General features: G+C 46.1%; 1 protein-coding gene across 1 annotated transcript in view; it reads right to left on the bottom strand.

The window, feature by feature from the left end:
* Positions 1–22034, bottom strand: part of LOC115087279 (lysosomal-trafficking regulator-like) — a 1534685-nt gene that overhangs the window by 1066833 nt on the left and 445818 nt on the right. The window contains 3 exon segments of the mRNA XM_029594260.1: positions 1580–1735; positions 1738–1776; positions 1778–1828. Coding sequence (XP_029450120.1) covers positions 1580–1735; positions 1738–1776; positions 1778–1828 — 246 coding nt within the window.

The following is a 22034-nucleotide window of genomic DNA, read 5'->3' as shown; positions in this document are numbered from 1 at the left end:
GGCTGGACGAGGCAAAGGACCTGCTTGCTGAGGGCAAGGAAGAACAGTCATTGCTGGTTTTAAATACTTAGTCGCATCATCAGGAGGTGTCTATTAAGGAGATTCCCGCTGCACGGTGCATTCATGAGCTTAGGGATGTGTCCCTGAAGTGTCAGTGGCATCAGAGTAAGGCCACAGGTAAGTGCAACTGGTATGCCATCATAACCGACAAATGTACATGTTGGCACTTGCGTTTTATTTTTTAATTATTTTGTTAGTAGTTATAATCATTATTTTGTTCATTGTGCTTTCTGATTTACTGTTTTTAATCACTAAATTGTAATTTAAAAATTTTATGGCACATGATATACTGATTTCACCAAATAACGTCAAAATCCTTGAGAAAATCTTAATAGTACAAGTTTCATTATTTTTAAAAATCTAATTGGAAATGTATACTGCTTTTTACAAAAGCATTTAAAGTTCTAAATATGGAACATTAGAAGATGAAGATGCCTATCTTCTTATACTAATAATGCTTACTCATCAGCATAAAGTTTTCCTAACTTCAAACAATCTGGGGTAAGAACCACCACATAATCCAGAACAGATCCAATGTACAAAGGAAAAAAAACATAGAAACATAGAAATGACGGCAGAAGAAGACCGAATGGCCCATCCAGTCTGCCCAGCAAGCCTCACACATTTTTTCTCTCATTCTTATCTGTTACTCTTAGCTCCTTGTTCTATTCCCCTTCCACCCCCACCATTAATGTAGAGAGCAGTGATGGAGCTGCATGCAAGTGAAATATCTAGCTTGATTAGTTAGGGGTAGTAGGGGCAGTAACCGCCGCGATAAGCAAGCTACACCCATGCTTATTTGTTTTACCTAGACTATGTTGTACAGCTCTTGTTGGTTTTTTTTTTTTTCTTCTCCCCTGCTGTAGAAGCAGAGAGCCATGCTGGATATGCATTGAAAGTGAAGTATCAGGCACATTTGGTTTGGGGTTAGTAACCGCCGTAACAAGCCAGCTACTCCTCGCTTTGTGATTGCGAATCCTTTTTTTTCTTCACCCCTGTCGTTGAAGCTATGCAGGATATGCGTGAAGCATCAGTTTTTTTTTTTGTTTTGTTTTTTTCCCCCTGCCCTTGAAGCAGAGAGCTATGCTGGAAATGCGTGATGTATCAGTCTTTCTCCCATGCCGATGCAGGAGAGAACCATGCTGGATATGCATGGAAAGTGAAGTATCAGGCACATTTGGTTTGGGGTAGTAACTGCCGTAACAAGCCAGCTACTCCCCGCGTTTTGAGTGCGAACCCTTTTTCTTCTCCTTTGCCGTTGTAGCAGAGAGCTCTGCTGGATGTGTGAAGTATCAGTTATTCTTCTCCCCTGTCATTGAAGCAGAGAGCTATGCTGTATATGCATTGAAAGTGAAGTATCAGGCATATTTGGTTTGGGGTTGATATAGTATGATTTATAAATAAATGATTTATAAATAAAGGCTGATTTATAAATAAATGATTTATAAATAAAGGCTGATATAGTATGATTTATAAATATTAAAACACAAAAAAGTGATTTAAAAAAATAATTTCTTACTCTAGCAAACAGAAAGATAAATGTTCCAATTCCTCCTATCTCGTGCAAATATCCTGTAGATTTTTGTTTTTTGGTGGGTTGGAGAGTTTTCAGGCATAATGATCCCAGAAAATTATTCTGCACATCTTTTGAACTGAAAGGTCTCTGAGCAGGCTCCATGTTTTCATTTGACCTTTAAGTTTAATAACTGGTTCGTCAGATGATGTACTGAGCAGGAGAGCGCGTGGAATATACAACCGCAAGACTTTCCTAGAACATAAACAATAGACTGTCAGAGAAGCTCAAATTTTATTCTGTCTTTAGATTATAGAGTGGTGGTTGCTATATTAGTCCACTTGAATATAAAGAACTAAAGATCAAACTAGTTTCAGATAATACTTTTTTTTACTGACTAATTCTAATACACGAGAGATATCCTCTCTTCATCAGGTCAATGTAAAATAAAGCTCATTTTACAGTGACCTTCTTAACAGAGAATAACTTGTAAGCTAATAAAAATATATTAGCTATACAATTTGTTTGTTGTCTTTAATTACTATATACCTTTATGTATTCAGGCAGTCAAGGGGACATCACAAAATCTATAGCATGTCAGCATTTCACTTTAGTATCAAGAAAAAAAAACCACATTATCTTGGGTATGCATAAATCGTGAGGTAAAGTGGAATGTACTCAAGCCATCCCATATTCCCTCCTGCCCTCATTTTTTAAATATCTATCATTTAGTAGACGCTATAGAAGTGGACCATCATACTAGGCATCATCAGTTTGTGCTACCACACTTCATACTCAACCTTATATAGAATCATAGGTCATTACATTCAATCTCACTTCATGTTTCTATATCTGGAATATTTTTCTTATCCTTTAATATTTTCTTTACAATTAAATATGTAAAACATATACAGTTCTTCTCCACATTTGTCAAAAAAAGTCACAAAAAAGGATTTATCTTAATTTTTCAAAGCTTGAACAACACCGTAGAATATCAAGAGATGCCATAACAGAGAAGCAATCTCTCAATCTAAGTCCAACGCGGGTCCACATTTTGAACAACAATAGTTTTTCAAGGGACAACGCTGGTATTAGTATAAGAAACATTGATCAAACACATACATCATCGTTTGTAAGGGAAAACAAATAAGCATTGTGGGGAAAATAAATAAGCATGGGGTAACTAGCTGATGCCACTGTTACTACCCTTAACCAATAAACCTGATACTTTGGATACAACTCCACATATTGCTCTCTACTTCAATTGCAAGAGGTAACAGGGAATTGAACTCAGACAGCAACCAACAACGGTCCGACTTTAATGGTTTGGGAAACTAAATAACAAGGTGATCTATGTGGCACAGCAGATGCTACCAAAAGCTTGCTGGGCAGACTGGATGGACCCTTTGGTACTTTCTCTGCCATCATTTTCTATATTTCCATGTTTCTATGTTTCAAGTAATTGAAATTTGATCATATTATGATCAACTAATGCCAAACAGCCCCACCACCGTTACCTCTCTCACCAAATCCTGTGCTCCACTGAGAATTAAATCTAAAATTGCTCCCTTTCTCGTTGGTTTCTGAACTAATTGCTACATAAAATTGTCATTTATTTCATCCTAGAACTTTATCTCTCTAGCATGCCCTGATGTTTCATTTACACAGTCAATATTAGGGTCAATAATGCAACTCCCATTATTACGACATTACCAGTTTGGTTAGCTTCCCTAATTTCTCTTAGCATTTCACTGTCATAAGAACATAAGAAAATGCCATACTGGGTCAGACCAAGGGTCCATCAAGCCCAGCATCCTGTTTCCAACAGAGGACAAACCAGGCCACAAGAACCTGGCAAGTACCCAAACACCAAGAAGATCCCATGCTACTGATGCTAGTAATAGCAGAGGGCCACTCCCTAAGTCAACTTAATAGCAGTTAATGGACTTCCAAGAACTTATCCAAACCTTTTTTAAACCCAGCTACACTAACTGCACTAACTACCTCCTCTGGCAACAAAATTTCAGAGCTTAATTGTGCATTCTCCGATAGTCTTAAATATGCTACTTGCTAACTTCATGGAATGCCCCCTAGTCCTTCTATTATTCGAAAGTGTAAATAACCAAGTCACATCTACTCGTTCAAGACCTCTCATGATTTTAAAGACCTCTATCATGTCCCCCCCCTCAGCCGTCTCTTCTCCAAGCTGAACAGCCCTAACCTACCATCTCACCATTTTGACCAGGTGGTTGGTAGTATACTCCTATCACTATTCTCTTCCCCAACACACAAGGGATTTTTACCCATAGAGATTTGATTGTGCATTTAGTCTTATGCAGGACCTTTATCCTGTTGGACTCTATGCAATCTCTGACAAAGCACCACCCTGCCACCAAGATGCTCCTCTCTGGCACTGCGATATAATTTCTACCCCAGTAAAGCACTATCCCATTGATTATTCTCTTTCCACCATGTCTCTGAGATGCCAATTAACTCTATGTCATCATTCACTGCTATAAACTCTAATTCTCTCCCATCTTACATCTTGGACTTCTTGCATTAGCATACAAACATTTCTAAGTGTGATTTTTGTTTGAATTTGCATTCTGCTTTTCATTTGACAAGGATAAACTGGAATCTTTTAGTTCAGTGAGTTTTTAATTATAGGCACCTGGACTACTTTCTTATTATTGGAACCTCTAGACAATACTCTTTTTCAACAACAATTTTCACCTGAAATCAACTCCAGTCTTGGAGATGCAACTATTTGTTTCCTCCCAATGCAGCATTAGCGAAACACGGTCCTTGGTCGGAGGACAGAGCTGCACTTTAACCCATTTTTAACATTGTACTTTATACACTTTGGACTGTAAACAATTTTCTTTAATAAATATCACTCCTTCATTTATGGACCTTCAGTAAAGTGTTTTGCAGACCCCTTAACCTCCGCAACACACCATTTGCTTTTGGTCCACCCATTAGTTTCATTAGAAATAACAATAAAATATGTATTTACTTATTTATTTACAGTAATATATGCCAAACCCAGAATGGTTGCTTGTTAATGGATGGGGCATAAATTCCTGTAAATTAGTGGATAGAGCAATGGGCTATAAACCAGGAGGCCAGGGTTCAAGTCCTGCTGTCGCTCCTTGTGACTTTGGGCAAGTCACTTTACCCTGAATGTAATCCACTTTGAAGCACTGAAAAAAGTGCAAAAAGTGGAATATAAATAAAAATAAATAAATAATTTTCTTACTGGATTTTTCCCACTTTGTATCACAAAGAAACCTGCATGATGACTCCTGCCTCTTTGGTCTACTGCCAACCATCCAGCATCTTTCTTATGACTGATAGAATATTGAACAAGGTATGAGGGCTATGCATCACCTGGGTGTGCAGCACAGTCGACCTATACCCTGATGCTCAGTTCCTTCTAGAACTGCTTCCTTCCCCTGCCTCTGCCGGGTCCCATCAGTGTGCAATCAGGGAGAGGTAAGCATGTGTTATTTGCGCTCGTCTAGATATCACTGAATAAATACACATTACTCCCTTCTGCCGTAGCCAGTGGAGCCTATATGTGATTAAGGTACTGGTTATAAAGAGTGGGGATAATGTGCCTACAAAACGTAGTCCTGAAGGGCCCTTTGTAATTGACAGCTAACACATGTAGCAGATGCTTAAAGCAATGGTTGGTCATCCAATGTATTACAATCAAACTGCACAATAAGTCACACAATCAAAATGTAATACTGGAGTAAAGATGGCTGCAGCTTTATTATTACAGTGCAAATAATACAAAATGTTTAGATTACTTACCTGGTAATCTTCTTTTCCTTAGTGTAGACAGATGGACTCAGTACGAATGGGATAGTATCCGCGTGCTAGCAGTTGGAGACGGATCTGACGTCAGTACGGGGGCGTATATAGCCCCACAGGAAGCGCAGCGACTCAGTAATCTTCCTTGCAAAAGCTGTTATGGATTGTGTGTACTGACGCTCAGTGAAAAGTGAAAAGTGAAAACAGGATTCCCCTGACCGATTGACAGTGGCTGGAGACCGCCAGCATTCCCAACCGGGAAAACGTTGAACCTGGTAAAGTGCACGCTCTCATGTAACAAAGGCATGGCTTACCTGGAACCGGTGATGAACTCATGCACACAGGCAGCGGGGCGGGATGCTGAGTCATCTGTCTACACTAAGGAAAAGAAGATTACCAGGTAAGTAATCTAAACATTTCCTGGCGTGTAGCCAGATGGACTCAGTACGAATGGGATGTACAAAAGCTTTACCTCCCACCTGGGCGGGAGGCTGCCTGAGGACCATGCAAAACCACCCTCGCAAAGCTGAGTCCTCCCTGGCCTGGATGTCCAGATGGTAGAACCTGGAAAAGGTATGAAGGGAGGACCACGACGCTGCTTTACAGATGTCTGCCGGAGACAAACATCCATGATTCAGCCCAAGATGCCGCTTGTGGCCCTGGTAGAATGAGCCTGACCTGTAGAGGCGGAGCCTTCCCAGCCTCCACGTAGGCGGCTTGAATGACTTCTTTAATCCAGCGGGCGATGGTGGGCCGCGAGGCCGCTTCACCTTGCTTCTTCCCGCTGTAACAGGACGAACAGATGGTCCGTCTTTCGTAGGTCTTGTGTAAGTTCCAGATACCTGGGCAGCACTCTGCCAATGTCGAGATGGCGTAATAAACGACCTTCTTCAGATTTCTGCAAACCCGCCGTAGTAGGCAAGGATATGGTTTGATTAAGATGAAACTGTGAAACCACCTTAGGCAGAAAGGAGGGAACCGTACGAAGTGGATAGCCTCTGGGAGTGAGCCTAAGAAAGGGATCACGGCAGGACAGTGCCTGTAACTCGGAGATGCGGCGTGCTGAACACACCGCCAGCAAGAACACCATCTTCAAGGTGAGAGAATGAAGAGACAGGCCCCGAAGGGGTCGGAAGGTGGATCCGGCGAGGAAATCCAAAACGAGGTTGAGGTTCCACAAAGGCAGAGGAAGCGAGAAACATCCTGGTGCCTGGCGATGGTCTTGCCATCCCTCCTGGGACCATAGCAAGACAACGCAGCCACCTGAACCTTGATGGAGCTGAGGGACAGACCCTTCTGATGCCCAACCTGCAGGAAATCCAACACAATAGGGATTGTGGTTGCATGTGGATTGGTGCCATGAGTGTCGCACCATGCTTCAAATACTCTCCAGATCCGGATGTATGTGAGGGATGTGGAAAACTTGCGAGCCCGGAGGAGGGTATCAATCACGGGCTCCAAGTAACCCTTCTTCTTCAATCGAGCCCTCTCAAGGGCCATACCGTAAGAGAGAATTGAGCCGGATCCTCGTGAAGAATGGGACCTTGATGTAGAAGGTCCCGGAGAGGAGGCAGGGGAAGGGGCTCCCCTGCTAGTAGCCTTCTCATTGTCCGCGTACCAGGGTCTTCTTGGCCAGTCTGGTGCCACCAGAAGAAACTAGGCCCCCGGTGTCTCTTATCTTGCGGTGACAGCGCCTAGCCGAGGGCCACGAAGGAAAGGCGTACAGTAGAGTCCTGGGGGCAATGGCTGGACCAGGGCATCGATGCCGGACGAGAAACGGGTTCGCGCCTGCGGCTGAAGTAAATCTGGGGACTTGAGCATTGGACTTGTCCGCCAGTAAATCCATGGCCGGAATCCCCCAATGATCGACAATCATCTGGAAAAGCTGTGGGGGACAGCTGCCACTCTCCTGGATTCAGGCTTTCTCTGCTGAGGAAGTCTGCTGTGGTATTGTTCCTTCCCAGCAATGGGGACGGCGGAGATGACTTGCAGATTCGCCTCTTGCCGAAACCATCAGCGGGGCAATCTCCAGAGATACTTGTCGGCTTCCTGTTCCGCCCTGCCGGTTGATGTAGGTCACCAGTGGTGGCGTTGTCGGACATCACTCTGACCGCTCTGTGCGTAGTCTGTGAGCGAATCGAAGGCATGCCAAGCGGACTGGCCCGGGCCTCCAGGCGATTGATGTTCCACTTTGACTCCTCTCTGTTCCATCGCCCTCTGTGCGGTGAGTTCTTCGCAATGTTGCTCCCCAGCCGCTCAGGCTTGGCATCCGTGGTGAGCAAGGTCCACGTGGGCGAGGACATCTTTGACCCCTGCTCAGGTGGTTGGACTGCAACCACCCACCGTCAGCTGGGTCCGAACTCCGGCCGGTAGAGGAGGGGTGCGTATGAATAGGTCCCGTCGACGGGGGGCTCCAGCGAGAGAGCAGGGGAATGCTGTAGAGGTCTCATATGGGCCCGCGCCCAGGGCACCACTTCCAGGGGTGGATGCCATGAAACCCAGGACCTGCATGTAATCCCAAGCCATGGGCCGACTGGCTCCCATCAGATACTGGAGACGTTGCCGAAGCTTCAACTGTCTCTTGGCCGTAAGACTGACAGTGTTCGCCCGTGGTGTCGAACTGTACTCCCAGATACTCTATGGACTGGGAAGGCTGCACACAGCTCTTGCTGAGGTTGATCACCCAGCCCCAAGCTTTCCAGAAGGGCGATCACTCTGGCGGTAGTCCTCAGACTCTCCCTCTCGTTATTCGCCCTGATCAGCCAGTCGTCTAGGTATGGATGGACTAGAACCCTTCCCGTCTGAGTGCCGCCGCTACCACTGACCACCCACCTTGGTGAATGTCCGGTGGCGATGTTGCCAACCCGAAGGGAAGAGCCCCAAAACTGGAAGTGGTGGCCTAGGACCTTGAAGCGTAGGTAGCGCTGATTGATTCCGGATTGGATCAGGATATGCAGGTATGCCTCTGACAGGTCCAATGCCGTGAGGAATTCCCCTGGTTGTTACTGCGGCCTTGACGGAGCGTAGAGTTTCCATGCGAAACCGCGGGACGCGTAAGTAAGTGATTGACGGACTTGAGGTCCAGGACAGGCCGAAAGGTACCCCCTTTCTTGGGTACCATGAAATAGATGGAATAATGACCAGAATTCACTTCCCAGGCAGGTACTGGGATGATGGCTTTCAAGGACAGGAGCCTCGTAGGTGTACTTCCAATGCTTGCCGCTTAGTGCATGGACATGGACGATTCCACAAACTTGTCCGGGGGGAGACGATGAAAATCCAGGTAATATCCCTCCCGGATCACGGCGAGGACCCACTGGTCTGACGTAATCTCGACCCACCTGGGGTAAAGAGGGCTAACCTGCCCCCTATCGCTTCGTCCCCCAGATAGTCGGCGCATCCTCATTGGGGAGGCGCGGCCGGGACCCGAGCCCGGGCCTGCTCCCCTCCGATGCTGCTTGGCCCGAAAGGACTGATTCCTGGCCAGAGGACGTGAGGCCTGGTAGCGACCCCTGTAAGGAACAAAGCGCTGTGAACCCCTGCCCCTGGAGGGCCTTGGAAAGGCGCACCTGGCCCCTTCGGAACCGATCTTCCGGCAATCTGGGGCACTGGAGAAGTGCCCCATGCACTGGCCAGTTTGTCAAGGTCACTGCCAAAGAGAAAGGAGCCTTTAAAGGGCAATCTAGTGAGGCGTGTTTTGGAAGGAGCCATCCGACTGACCATTTTTCGGATCCAGAGCTTGCCTCCTGGCGCCACGGAGGATTAAATCCCTTTAGCTGTTGTGCGGACCAAGTCTGATGCCACATCTTTAAGAAAGGAAAGAGTGGGTTCCATGTCCGCCGCTGGAGCGTTTGTTCCGAACCTGTGACAAACAGGCACGGTCACCACCTGTGCAGCAGGTTGGCGATCCGCAAAGATAAGCTGCCACCTCAAAGGTCTGTCACAGAATGGCGTCCATGTCGCCGGTCATGAAGCTCCCTGAGGGGCTGTCCCCCCTTCCACGGGAATGGTAGTGCGTTTGACCACAGCGCTAATCAAGGCGTCCACCTGAGGGCACGCCAGCAGCTCCTGTATAGCCGGTGCCAATGGGTACATGCCCCTCAGCGCCCGACCCCCTTTGAAGGCAGCCGCTGGTGCCGCCCATTCCAAATCGATCAGTTGTTGTGCCGCATGTAAGAAAGGAAAATGGCGGGCTGTAGGACGAAGACCTTCCAGCAGGGGGTTCTGCGCCGGGGGCACCGAAGCGCTGGGACCTGTAATATCCAATTCCGCCAGGCACCGAGACACCAGGTCGGAGAGATCCTCTTTAGGGAAGAACCGCCTCATGGTTCTATATGGCTCAGTCCCTGGAGGAAGGTCCCCCTCGTCGGGAGCTCGGATTCGTCCGCGAGACCTCCTGGTCCGACTGATCCGGACTGTCCAGCGGCGGGAAGTCCCGCTCGCGATACGGGCGTGATGGCCCAGGAACCGGATCTGCAGGAACCACCACCGCAGCAGCAGCGAGCAGGGCCGCAGGCGCAGCCACCGCAGGAATGACAGGAACAGCCGGAACCGCCGGGCCAGGCTGGGCAGCCGTTTGCATCTGTACAAAAGCATGAATTCCCTTAAAGAGATCCACCCAGGAAATCGAAGCAGCCTCTAATCGCCGGGGTACAAGCTCCCCCGGGATTCCGGATTGGTCGAGACTGCCCCCTAACTCCGGGGTAGCCCCTGGGGAACTGTCCACAAACCGTGGCTGGTCCAGACCCGAGGGTCGCACGGCCTCCTCACATTGGGCACAAAGCGAGTCTGGCTCATCACTGCGCGTGGCCCGAAGCTGGCATGCAGAGCAGAGGCCAAGGGCTGCAATGCCCGAGGTAGGGGGCGCCGGCGCCGCAGACTCCGCTGCGTCCCGCTCCTTCGAGTGATAGGCGCTCAATAAGAAAAAAAAAAAAAAAAAGCGGCAGCAAGCGGCGCTTAATACAACAGGCGCTCAATAATCCTATGCGGCAGCAAGCGGCGCTTAATACAACAGGCGCTCAATAATCCTATGCGGCAGCAAAAGGCGCTTAATACAACAGGCACTCAATAATCCTATGCGGCAGCAAAAGGCGCTTAATACAACAGGCGCACAATAAATCTATGCGGCAGCAAAAGGCGCTTAATACAACAGGCGCTCAATAATAACATGCGGCAGCAAGAGGTGCTTAATACAACAGGCGCTCAATAATAATATGCGGTTAGCGCTAGACGCACAGTGTGCGGGCAATAGGCCCTCAGTCATAGGCGGGCAGCCATACATGCTCAATATGCATTCAATAGGCTTTCAGCAATAGGCGGTCAGCAGTATACGCTCAATATGCATTCAATAGGCTTTCAGCAATAGGCGGTCAGCAGTATATGCTCAATATGCATTCAATAGGCTTTCAGCAATAGGCGGCCAGCAATATACGCTCAATATGCATTCAATAGGCTGTCAGCAATAGGCGGCCAGCATATACGCTCAAATGCATTCAATAGGTTCAGCAATAGGCGGTCAGCAGTATACGCTCAATATGCATTCAATAGGCTTTCAGCAATAGGCGGTCAGCAGTATACGCTCAATATGCACTCAATAGGCTTTCAGCAATAGGCGGTCAGCAGTATACGCTCAATATGCATCATAGGCATCAGCAATAGGCGGTCAGCAGCATACGCTCAATATAGAAACTCAAAAGGAGGAGGAAAAGCCGCGCCTATTACGGGCGCGGAGTACCTGAACCAGGCCCAAGATGGCGTCCTCCATAGCGTGCCACGCTGCCGATCCTCTGTGCTTTGGAGACCCGTAGGAAGAGCGGTGCACCTTACCAGCGTCAGCGCTTCTCGGCTGGAACACAAGCGGTCTCCGGCTGCGGGGGAAGGGAGCACCTCACCACCGCGATTGAGGATATGCACCCGCTACCTCGTCCACGCCGGGACCGAGGGGCCTCGTAGGCTACACCCCGAACGTCGTCCGGGGGCTATGTCACTGCCGCGGCTCGGCAGGACCGAGGACTTTCCCACCGGGGGAGCATGGCAATCACCCGGGAGCTCGCTGGGGGAGGAACCCGAGGGTATCTACCGCAGGAGCGCAGGGGCTCTAAGCCTGAATAGGCAATAAACAACAAGTAGAATCTGAAATGAGAAGAAAGAGAAAAAAAAATCAAAGTAGTCTTGGAAAGCACGCTCGACTAGCGTGCAGGCACTCCAAACTGCTTTGGAGACGGAAATTACTGAGTCGCTGCGCTTCCTGTGGGGCTATATACGCCCCCGTACTGACTTCAGATCCGTCTCCAACTGCTAGCATGCGGATACTATCCCATTCGTACTGAGTCCATCTGGCTACACGCCAGGAAATATAAATTAGTATCTGGAGTACCATTCACCTGTCTGACATAAGACAAGCCATGGAGTGCCATCTACCGATATGGTATTTGGTGACACAAGTAAAACCTGCTGCAACTGCACTGGAGGCAGCACCTATTCTGAAGGACTGTGTTCTATATTGCTCTGCCTGCAAACCAGCTGCACTCAGGGATCGCCTCAAAACATTACTGAAGTCATACTTACTCAAAGGAAGCAAGTTAACATGCACACGAAACAGGAGACCACCAGACAGTCTAACAGCGATGTATTGTGAGACATTCATTACCGGGCACTTGGCTAACCTTGAGACCTTTGCCAAGGGAAGTGTCTTATCCCTTCCTTGCTGGTCTGTTTTGTATCTCCTAATTTTTAGCAGTAGCTTACCATCCCCAACTGATATGTCAGAGGCAAAAAGGCTGGAACCATCATCACCAGCTCACTCACTCTGAGGGCAGCAAAGAAGGTGACAATAAAAGCTGCGCAAAACAGGACTGGCTCAAAACTGTCTGAGACAATTGTTAGCAGAATGTGTTATAACCGTAACAGTTGCTCCTGCAGGATTGCTCTACAGCTATCAGGACTAGAAATCTTGGACTTTGCCCAACTTGCCATAACAGTTTAACTGCAAAATCACTAGCCAAGTTAGGCCAACCTTGGGACTTAGCAAAAGAGTGAAGCTAGCCAAGTTGGTATAGACCATACCTCTAGATGTTGCTGCTCGCCTGGCTTCAACTATATACTGTAGTACTAAGTGTGTGGAAGCTGGATCATCTACCAAACGTTTCGGTTAAGTAATCCATTACTGCCCTGTAAGCCTTCATATATGTCTATCAGGTGGACAGTGCAATGGATTTGCACAGCAGTTTGAGTGAATGTTCGCTCCAGTGTTCGCTCCAGTGTCCCTGTTTCCTTAGTGTCTGGTGCTAGTCTCCTGAATTCTTCTCACTTGCAACAAGAGAGACAATCAGCAATCTTGTTGTGTATCACAGGGATATGTTTCGTCCACACAATCAAGTTAAGATCCAAACACTTTTTAGTATGGAGTACAGGGTTAAAATGGCTTAAAGTGCAGCTCTGTCCCCCGACACTGGACCGTGTTTCGCTACTGCTGCATTGGGAGGAACAAATAGGTGTATCTCCAAGACTGGTAACAGAGAATGTCAAAGTTGAATTTCAGGTGAAAATAGTTGCAGAAAGAGTATTGTGTAATTATAAATAGTGTACAGCTCAGGTACTGTACTCTTCAAGCACACTTCCTGCACTCTTAATGGATCCAATTAAAAATTAAGATTATATTTCTCCTCCCATAATTCAATAACACCCGACCTTATTCACAGGAGACCTTCTAAGCCATTTCTATGTGCTCTCCTGCAAGTTAAGAACATAAGATATGCCATACTGGGTCAGAACAAGGGTCCATAAAGCCCAGTATCCTGTATCCTACAGTGGCTAATCCAAGTCATAAGTACCTGGCAGGTACCCAAACATTAGATAAATCCTAAGCTACTATTGCTTATTAATTACTGTAACAGCAGTTTATGGATTTGTCCTCTATGAACTTGTCCAAGCCTTTTTTAAACCCAGCTACACTAACTGCTGTAACCACATCCTCTGATAATGAATTCCAGAACTTACTTATGCGCTAAGTGAAATAATTTTCTTTGATTTGTTTTAAATGAGCTATTTGCTAAGTTCATGGAGTGAACACTAGTCCTCCTATTATCTGAGAGATTTGCATTAACTTGATCAAGTCCCTTCATGATTTCATAGACCTCTATCATAACTCCCTCCTCAGTCATCTCTTCTCCAAACTGAACAGTCGTAACTTTCTTAGCCTTACCTCATAGGGCAGCCATTCCATGCCACTTATCATTTTGGTCACCCTTCTCTGCACATTCTCCAGTGCAACTATTTCTTTTTTGAGATGCAGCAACCAGAAGTGCACACAGTATTCAAGATGCAGTCTCATCATGGAGCAATACAGAGGCATTATGATATCCATTGTTTTATTTGCCATTCCCTACTTAATTCCTAACATTGTTTGCTTTTTTAATCACCACAGCACATAAGCCGACAATGTCAATGTATTGTCCACTATGACGGCTAGATCTCTTTCCTGGGTGGTAACTCCTAAGATACAATCTACATTGTGTAACTACAGCAAGGTTTATTTTTCCCTATATGCATCACTTTGCACTTGTCCACAGTAAAATTCATCTGCCATTTGGAAGCCCAATCTTCCAGTCTCACAAGGTCATCCTGCAATTTATCACAATCTGTTAGAGATTTAACTATTCTACATAATTTTGTATCATTAGCAAATTTAATCACCTCACTCGTACCCTTTTCCAGATCATTTATAAATATATTAAAAAGCACCAGTTCAAGTACAGATCCCTGAGACACTTCACTATTTACTTCTTTCCAATGTGAAAACTGACCATTTAATCCTACTCTGTTTCCTGTCTTTTAACCAGCTTGCAATCCATAAAAGGACATTGTCTCCTATCCCATGACATTTTAGTTTCTTAGAAGCCTGTCATGCGGGACTTTGTCGAATGCCTTCTGGAAATCAAAATACACCACATCTACCGGTTCTCCTTTGCCCACAAGTTTATTCACCCTTTCAAAACAATGTAGGAGATCTGTGAGGCAAGGTTTCCCTTGGATAAATCTATGCTGGCTGTGTCCCATTAAATTATGTCTATCTAAATGTTTTGTGATTATATTCTTTATAACAGTTTTCACGATATTTCCCAGCACTGAAGTCAGGCTCACTGGTCTATAGTTTCCCAGATCACCCCTGGAGCCCTTTTTAAATATTGAGGTTACATTGGCCATCTTCCAGTCTTGAGGTTCAATGGATGATTAAAATGATAGGTTACAAATAAACTGAAATAGGTCTGAAATGTCATTATTTAGTTCTTTCAGAACCCTGGGGTGTATACTATCCCGGTCCAGGTGATTTACTACTCTTCAGTTTGTCAATCTGGCCAACCATATCTCAGGTACACTGTGATTTGATTCAGTTCATCTGAATCATCACCCTTGAAAACCATTTCCGGAACGGTGTATCATCTTCAGTAAACACCGAAGCAAAGAAATCATATAATCTTTTCGCAATGGCCTTAAGTTCCCTAAGTGTCCCTTTAACCCTTTGATCATCCAACGGTCCAACCGACTCTCTCACAGGCTTTCCACCGGATATATTTAATAATTTTATTGATAGTTTCTTCCTCTATGGCCAACTGCTTTTCAAATTCTCTCTTAGCCTGTCTTATCAATGTCTTACATTTACGTTGCCAGTGGAAACACTGAGAGGAGAGGATCACCTTGCTGGTGGCTGAAAGGAATCAGTAAGTTTTTGCTTGGGACATTGACATTGACTTTTTTAAAAGTATTGGGGCAAAGTTTTATTTATTTATTTATTTAGCGTTTTTCTATACCGGCATTCATGATTAGAAACCACATCATGCCGGTTTACATAAAACAAGGGGTGAGAACAAGAAACGAAAAACAAGTGCAAGGAGAACAAAAGTTACATTACAACAGGGTCTTAAAACTGGGAAGAGAAATTAGAATAAGAGAGACGAACGGAAGAGATTAAAATATTTACATTATTTACATTATGATATGAAATCTATTGTATAGTTAACTATTTGTTAACTATAAGTTAACTATTTGGGAATATTATTTAGTGTGTTTGTGTGTTTGTGCCTTTAATAGTCAGTCAGTGAATAAAACAAGTTAGACTGTTTGCATTTTTAAATAGTCAGTCAATAAGGTAGCAGTAGGTAGTGTGTTTATTTTTTAAAAGTCTGCCTGACTATTAAAGTGTCCTCCAGACTTTTAAAGAGCTAAGTGTTTTATTTAATAAATAACTGAGTGCATTGTATTGAAAAACAAAAAAAAACACACAAAAAAAAAAACCCACAAAAAAGTAGCCAGAAGCTAGAAATAAGCTAGGAGCAGTATATACCAAAGTAAAAAGTTGAATAGTTCAGCTCAGTTTACTCACCTTGGAAAGGTGTTGAGGTAGTGTGATTAGGTTTGAATAGAGAACAACATCTGTTAATCAAGGGAGCTGTGAGTCACTCAGGCTGACTAACTAAAGTTAGACTGTTTGTAATTCCCAGCCCACCCACCCCAAGCTCATCCCTTAATTTATAGGCAGGTGCCACTTGCACAAAAAAAAACCAAAAAAAAAAAACCCCATCAACAAAAACTTTATTGAGAATTCGATCAGACCCCAGTAGGCCACTACCAGACATATAGTGAATTCACTATACATTTAAAGGAACTTAGACACATTCCTACTCCCATAGCAACCTAAAACTTAACTAGGAACTGATCAAAATTGAGATGAAGGCAGCAGTCCAGCAGCAAGAGGGGGGCTTCCCAGTCTTTTGCATCGAGTGTCACATGTATGATTTTTTACCCACCGGTGAGAAGTTGTACATGTGCATGTGATGCAAAGAGCTCCTGGCTCTCAGAGAACGAGTCCGATCTCTGGAGGCTAGAGTGGCAGACCTGGAGGAGCTGAGGGAGACAGAGAGGTATATAGATGAGACCTTCAGGGACATAGTAGTCCAGTCCCAACTTCAGACTGGCAGCCCTGGTGCTGCCTTGGAGGAAGAAGGTCTCATAATGGGAGAGCACCAACCAGATGTAGCAGGAAAGGATCCTGTAGCAAGGACCTGCTCTCTAGGTGATGCATTGTCCTTTCGCACTGAGGATATCTCCCCAAGGCCTACTGCCCAGGAGGGAAGGGTTAGGTCGGCCGTCATAGTTGGTGATTCGATTATTAGGAATGTAGATAGCTGGGTGGCGGGTGGGCGTGAGGATCGCCTGGTAACATGCCTACCTGGTGCGAAGGTGGCGGACCTCACGCGTCACCTAGATAGGATTTTAGACAGTGCTGGGGAGGAGCCGGCTGTCGTGGTACACGTGGGCACCAACGACATAGGAAAATGTGGGAGGGAGGTTCTGGAAGCCAAATTTAGGCTCTTAGGTAGAAAGATTAAATCCAGAACCTCCAGGGTAGCATTCTCTGAAATGCTCCCTGTTCCACGCGCAGGTCACCAGAGGCAGGCAGAGCTCCGGAGTCTCAATGCATGGATGAGACGATGGTGCAAGGAAGAGGGATTCAGTTTTGTTAGGAACTGGGGAACCTTTTGGGGAAGGGGGAGTCTCTTCCGAAGGGATGGGCTCCACCTTAACCAGGGTGGAACCAGACTGCTGGCGCAAACCTTTAAAAAGGAGATAGAGCAGCTTTTAAACTAGAACAAAGGGGAAAGCCGACAGTCGCTCAGCAGCGCATGGTTCGGAGAGATGTATCTTTAAAGGATACTAATGATGCATTAGAATTAGGGCATCCTGACAGTGAGGTTCCAATAATTAGAAAAGTAGTCCAAGTGCCTGTAACTAAAAACTCACCTGAGCTAAAAAATTCTAACTTATCCCTATCAATTAAAAAGCAGAATAAAAATACAATCAAAAAACAAACTTTGAAATGTTTGTATGCTAATGCCAGAAGTCTAAGAAGTAAGATGGGAGAACTAGAATGTATAGCAGTAAATGATGACATAGACTTAATTGGCATCTCAGAGACATGGTGGAAAGAGGATAACCAATGGGACAGTGCTATACCGGGGTACAAATTATATCGCAATGACAGAGAGGAGCAGTCGGGAGGAGGTGTGGCGCTTTATGTCCGGGATGGCATAGAGTCCAACAGGATAAACATCCTGCATGAGACTAAATACAAAATTGAATCTTTATGGGTAGAAATCCCTTGTGTATCAGGGAAGACTACAGTGATAGGGGTATACTACCGTCCACCTGGTCAAGATGGTGAGATGGACAGTGAAATGCTAAGAGAAATTAGGGAAGCTAACCAAATTGGTAGTGCAGTAATAATGGGAGACTTCAATTACCCCAATATAGACTGGGTAAATGTATCATCGGGTCACGCTAGAGAGATAACGTTCCTGGATGGAATAAATGATAGCTTTATGGAGCAATTGGTTCAGGAACCGACGAGAGAGGGAGCAATTTTAGATCTAATTCTCGGTGGAGCACAGGACTTGGTGAGAGAGGTAACGGTGGTGGGGCCACTTGGCAATAGTGATCATAATATGATCAAATTTGATTTAATGACTGGAAAAGGAACAGTGTGCAAATCCAAGGCTCTCGTGCTAACTTTCAAAAGGGAAACTTTGATAAAATGAGAAAAATTGTTAGAAAAAAACTGAAAGGAGCAGCTACAAAAGTAAAAAATGTCCAAGAGGCGTGGTCATTGTTAAAAAATACCATTCTAGAAGCACAGTCCAGATGTATTCCACACATTAAGAAAGGTGGAAAGAAGGCAAAACGATTACCGGCATGGTTAAAAGGGGAGGTGAAAGAAGCTATTTTAGCCAAAAGATCTTCATTCAAAAACTGGAAGAAGGATCCAACAGAAGAAAATAGGATAAAGCATAAACATTGGCAAGTTAAATGTAAGACATTGATAAGACAGGCTAAGAGAGAATTTGAAAAGAAGTTGGCTGTAGAGGCAAAAACTCACAGTAAAAACTTTTTTAAATATATCCGAAGCAGAAAGCCTGTGAGGGAGTCAGTTGGACCGTTAGATGATCGAGGGGTTAAAGGGGCACTTAGAGAAGATAAGGCCATCGCGGAAAGATTAAATGATTTCTTTGCTTCGGTGTTTACTGAAGAGGATGTTGGGGAGGTACCCGTAATGGAGAAGGTTTTCATGGGTAATGATTCAGATGGACTGAATCAAATCACGGTGAACCTAGAAGATGTGGTAGGCCTGATTGACAAACTGAAGAGTAGTAAATCACCTGGACCGGATGGTATACACCCCAGAGTTCTGAAGGAACTAAAAAATGAAATTTCAGACCTATTAGCAAAAATTTGTAACTTATCATTAAAATCATCCATTGTACCTGAAGACTGGAGGATAGCAAATGTAACCCCAATATTTAAAAAGGGCTCCAGGGGCGATCCGGGAAACTACAGACCGGTTACCCTGACTTCAGTGCCAGGAAAAATATTGGAAAGTGTTCTAAACATCAAAATCACAGAACATATAGAAAGACATGGTTTAATGGAACAAAGTCAGCATGGCTTTACCCAGGGCAAGTCTTGCCTCACAAATCTGCTTCACTTTTTTGAAGGAGTTAATAAACATGTGGATAAAGGTGAACCGGTAGATATAGTATACTTGGATTTTCAGAAGGCGTTTGACAAAGTTCATCATGAGAGGCTTCTAGGAAAAGTAAAAAGTCATGGGATAGGTGGCGATGTCCTTTCATGGATTGCAAACTGGCTAAAAGACAGGAAACAGAGAGTAGGATTAAATGGGCAATTTTCTCAGTGGAAGGGAGTGGACAGTGGAGTACCTCAGGGTTCTGTGTAGGGACCCCTACTGTTCAATCTACCTTATAAATGGCCTGTGACCGACGGCCCGCAAATGCGCAGTAGAGACCAGCTCTACCGCGCATGTGCGGGCGAGCACGTCGCTCTGAGGCAGCTTCAGAAAGAAAAAAAAATGGCGGCGTCCAGTGGCAGCAGCGGGCGGCGGCGGCGGTACCGGCAGCGGGCGGCGGCGGCGGTACCGGCAGCGGGCGGCGACGGCGGTAGCGAGCGGCGGCGGTACCGGCAGCGGGCGGCGACGGCGGTAGCGAGCGGCGGCGGTAGCGGGCGGCGACGGCGGTAGCGGGCGGTAGCGAGGGAGGGAGAAGAGAGAGAGAGGGAGGGACGGACTGAGTGGGAGGGAGTGACTGAGTGAGAGGGAGGGACTGAGTGGGAGGGGAGGGAGGGATTGAGTGAGGGGGAGGGACTGGGACTGAGGGAGGGAGTGGGACTGGGAGAGAGAGGGAGGGAGTGGGACTGAGGGAGAGTGAGTGGGACTGAGTGAGTGAGAGGGAGGGGGGAGGGAATGACTGAGTGGGAGGGAGGGATTGAGTGAGGGGGCGGGACTGAGGGAGGGAGTGGGACTGAGGGAGAGGACGGAGGGAGTGGGGACTGAGTGAGAGTGAGTGGGACTGAGTGAGAGGGAGGGAGAGAGGGGGGAGGGAGTGAGTGAGTGAGACTGAGTGGGAGGGAGGGACTGAGTGATAGGAGAGGGAGGGTGGGGAGGAGTGGGTGAGGGAGGGGGTGGTGAAGAGTGAGGGGAGAGAGAAAGAGGGGGAGGTGAGAGACAGAGGGATGTAGCCCGTTTTAACGGGCTTAACGGCTTGTATATTTATAAATGATCTGGAAAGAAATACGACGAGTGAGATAATCAAATTTGCAGATGACACAAAATTGTGCAGAGTAGTTAAATCACAAGCAGATTGTGATAAATTGCAGGAAGACCTTGTGAGACTGGAAAATTGGGCATCCAAATGACAGATGAAATTTAATGTGGATAAGTGCAAGGTGATGCATATAGGGAAAAATAACCCATGCTATAATTACACGATGTTGGGTTCCATATTAGGTGCTACAACCCAAGAAAGAGATCTAGGTGTCATAGTGGATAACACATTGAAATCGTCGGTTCAGTGTTCTGCGGCAGTCAAAAAAGCAAACAGAATGTTGGGAATTATTAGAAAAGGAATGATGAATAAAACGGAAAATGTCATAATGCCTCTGTATCGCTCCATGGTGAGACCGCACCTTGAATACTGTGTACAATTCTGGTCGCCGCATCTCAAAAAAGATATAATTGCGATGGAGAAGGTACAGAGAAGGGCTACCAAAATGATAAGGGGAATGGAACAACTCCCCTATGAGGAAAGACTAAAGAGGTTAGGACTTTTCAGCTTGGAGAAGAGACGACTGAGGGGGGATATGATAGAGGTGTTTAAAATCATGAGAGGTCTAGAACGGGTAGATGTGAATCGGTTATTTACTCTTTCGGATAGTAGAAGGACTAGGGGACACTCCATGAAGTTAGCATGGGGCACATTTAAAACTAATCTGAGAAAGTTCTTTTTTACTCAACGCACAATTAAACTCTGGAATTTGTTGCCAGAGAATGTGGTTCGTGCAGTTAGTATAGCTGTGTTTAAAAAAGGATTGGATAAGTTCTTGGAGGAGAAGTCCATTAACGGCTATTAATCAAGTTTACTTAGGGAATAGCCACTGCTATTAATTGCATCAGTAGCATGAGATCTTCTTAGTGTTTGGCTAATTGCCAGGTTCTTGTAGCCTGGTTTGGCCTCTGTTGGCAACAGGATGCTGGGCTTGATGGACCCTTGCTCTGACCCAGCATGCAATTTCTTATGTTCTTATGAATAGGCAGAGTCTGCCTCACTCTTTCCTCTGGGTTCTTCCCCAAGCTGTGGCTGCTCCCAGCATGGCAATTTCTTATGTTCTTATGTTAAGTCTATTCCAAGCATATAATGCAGCCAGGTGGAAATCACAGAATCGAGAACTGACAGTAGAAGAAAAGGGCTTAAATCAGCCAATCTTACTATCCCATCTGAGTAATAATGGGGTATCTGGAATCATACTCAATTAGTTTTCATCGTATTTGACTGGTTAAGTTCAACACGTTAGACTTGATCCCTCTGTATTCTCTTGGAAGACTATCACCACAGGAGTTCTCCAGGGTCAATCCCCACCAACTGTATTGTTTACCATTTATTGGACCCTGTGGGGTAGATTTTAAAAAAGAGCGCGATCGCGTACTTTTGTTCGCGCAGCAGGCGCAAACAAAAGTACGCTGGATTTTATAAGATACGCGCATAGCCGCGCGTATCTTATAAAATCCTGGATCGGCGCGCGCAAGGCTGCCGATTTTGGGCAGCCTGCGCGCACCGAGCCGTGCAGCCTGCCTCCGTTCCCTCCGAGGCCGCTCCGAAATCGGAGCAGCCTCGGAGGGAACTTTCTTTCGCCCTCCCCTCACCTTCCCCTCCCTTCCCCTACCTAACCCACCCCCCCCGGCCCTATCTAAACCCCCCCTTACCTTTGTCCCTCGATTTACGCCTGCTAGAAGCAGACGTAAATCTACGCGCGCCAGCGGACTGCTGGCGCGCCGTCATCCGACCCGGGGGCTGGTCCGGAGGCCTCGACCATGCCTCCGGGCCGGCGCCACACCCCCGGTCCCGCCCCATAAACGCCGCATCCCGCCCCATAAACGCCGCGTCATTCGGCCCCGCTCCCCGACACCCCCCCCCCCCCCCGACACGCCCCCTTTAAAAAACCCTGGGACTTACGTACTTCCCGGGGCTCTGCGCGTGCCGGCAGCCTATGCAAAATAGGCGTGCCGGCGCGCGAGGGC

This window comes from Rhinatrema bivittatum, chromosome 3 (assembly GCF_901001135.1).
Source record: "Rhinatrema bivittatum chromosome 3, aRhiBiv1.1, whole genome shotgun sequence".
NCBI classification, from domain to species: domain Eukaryota; kingdom Metazoa; phylum Chordata; class Amphibia; order Gymnophiona; family Rhinatrematidae; genus Rhinatrema; species Rhinatrema bivittatum.
Note: the sequence above shows the minus strand (reverse complement) of the source record. Positions and strands in the feature narration are given on the sequence as shown.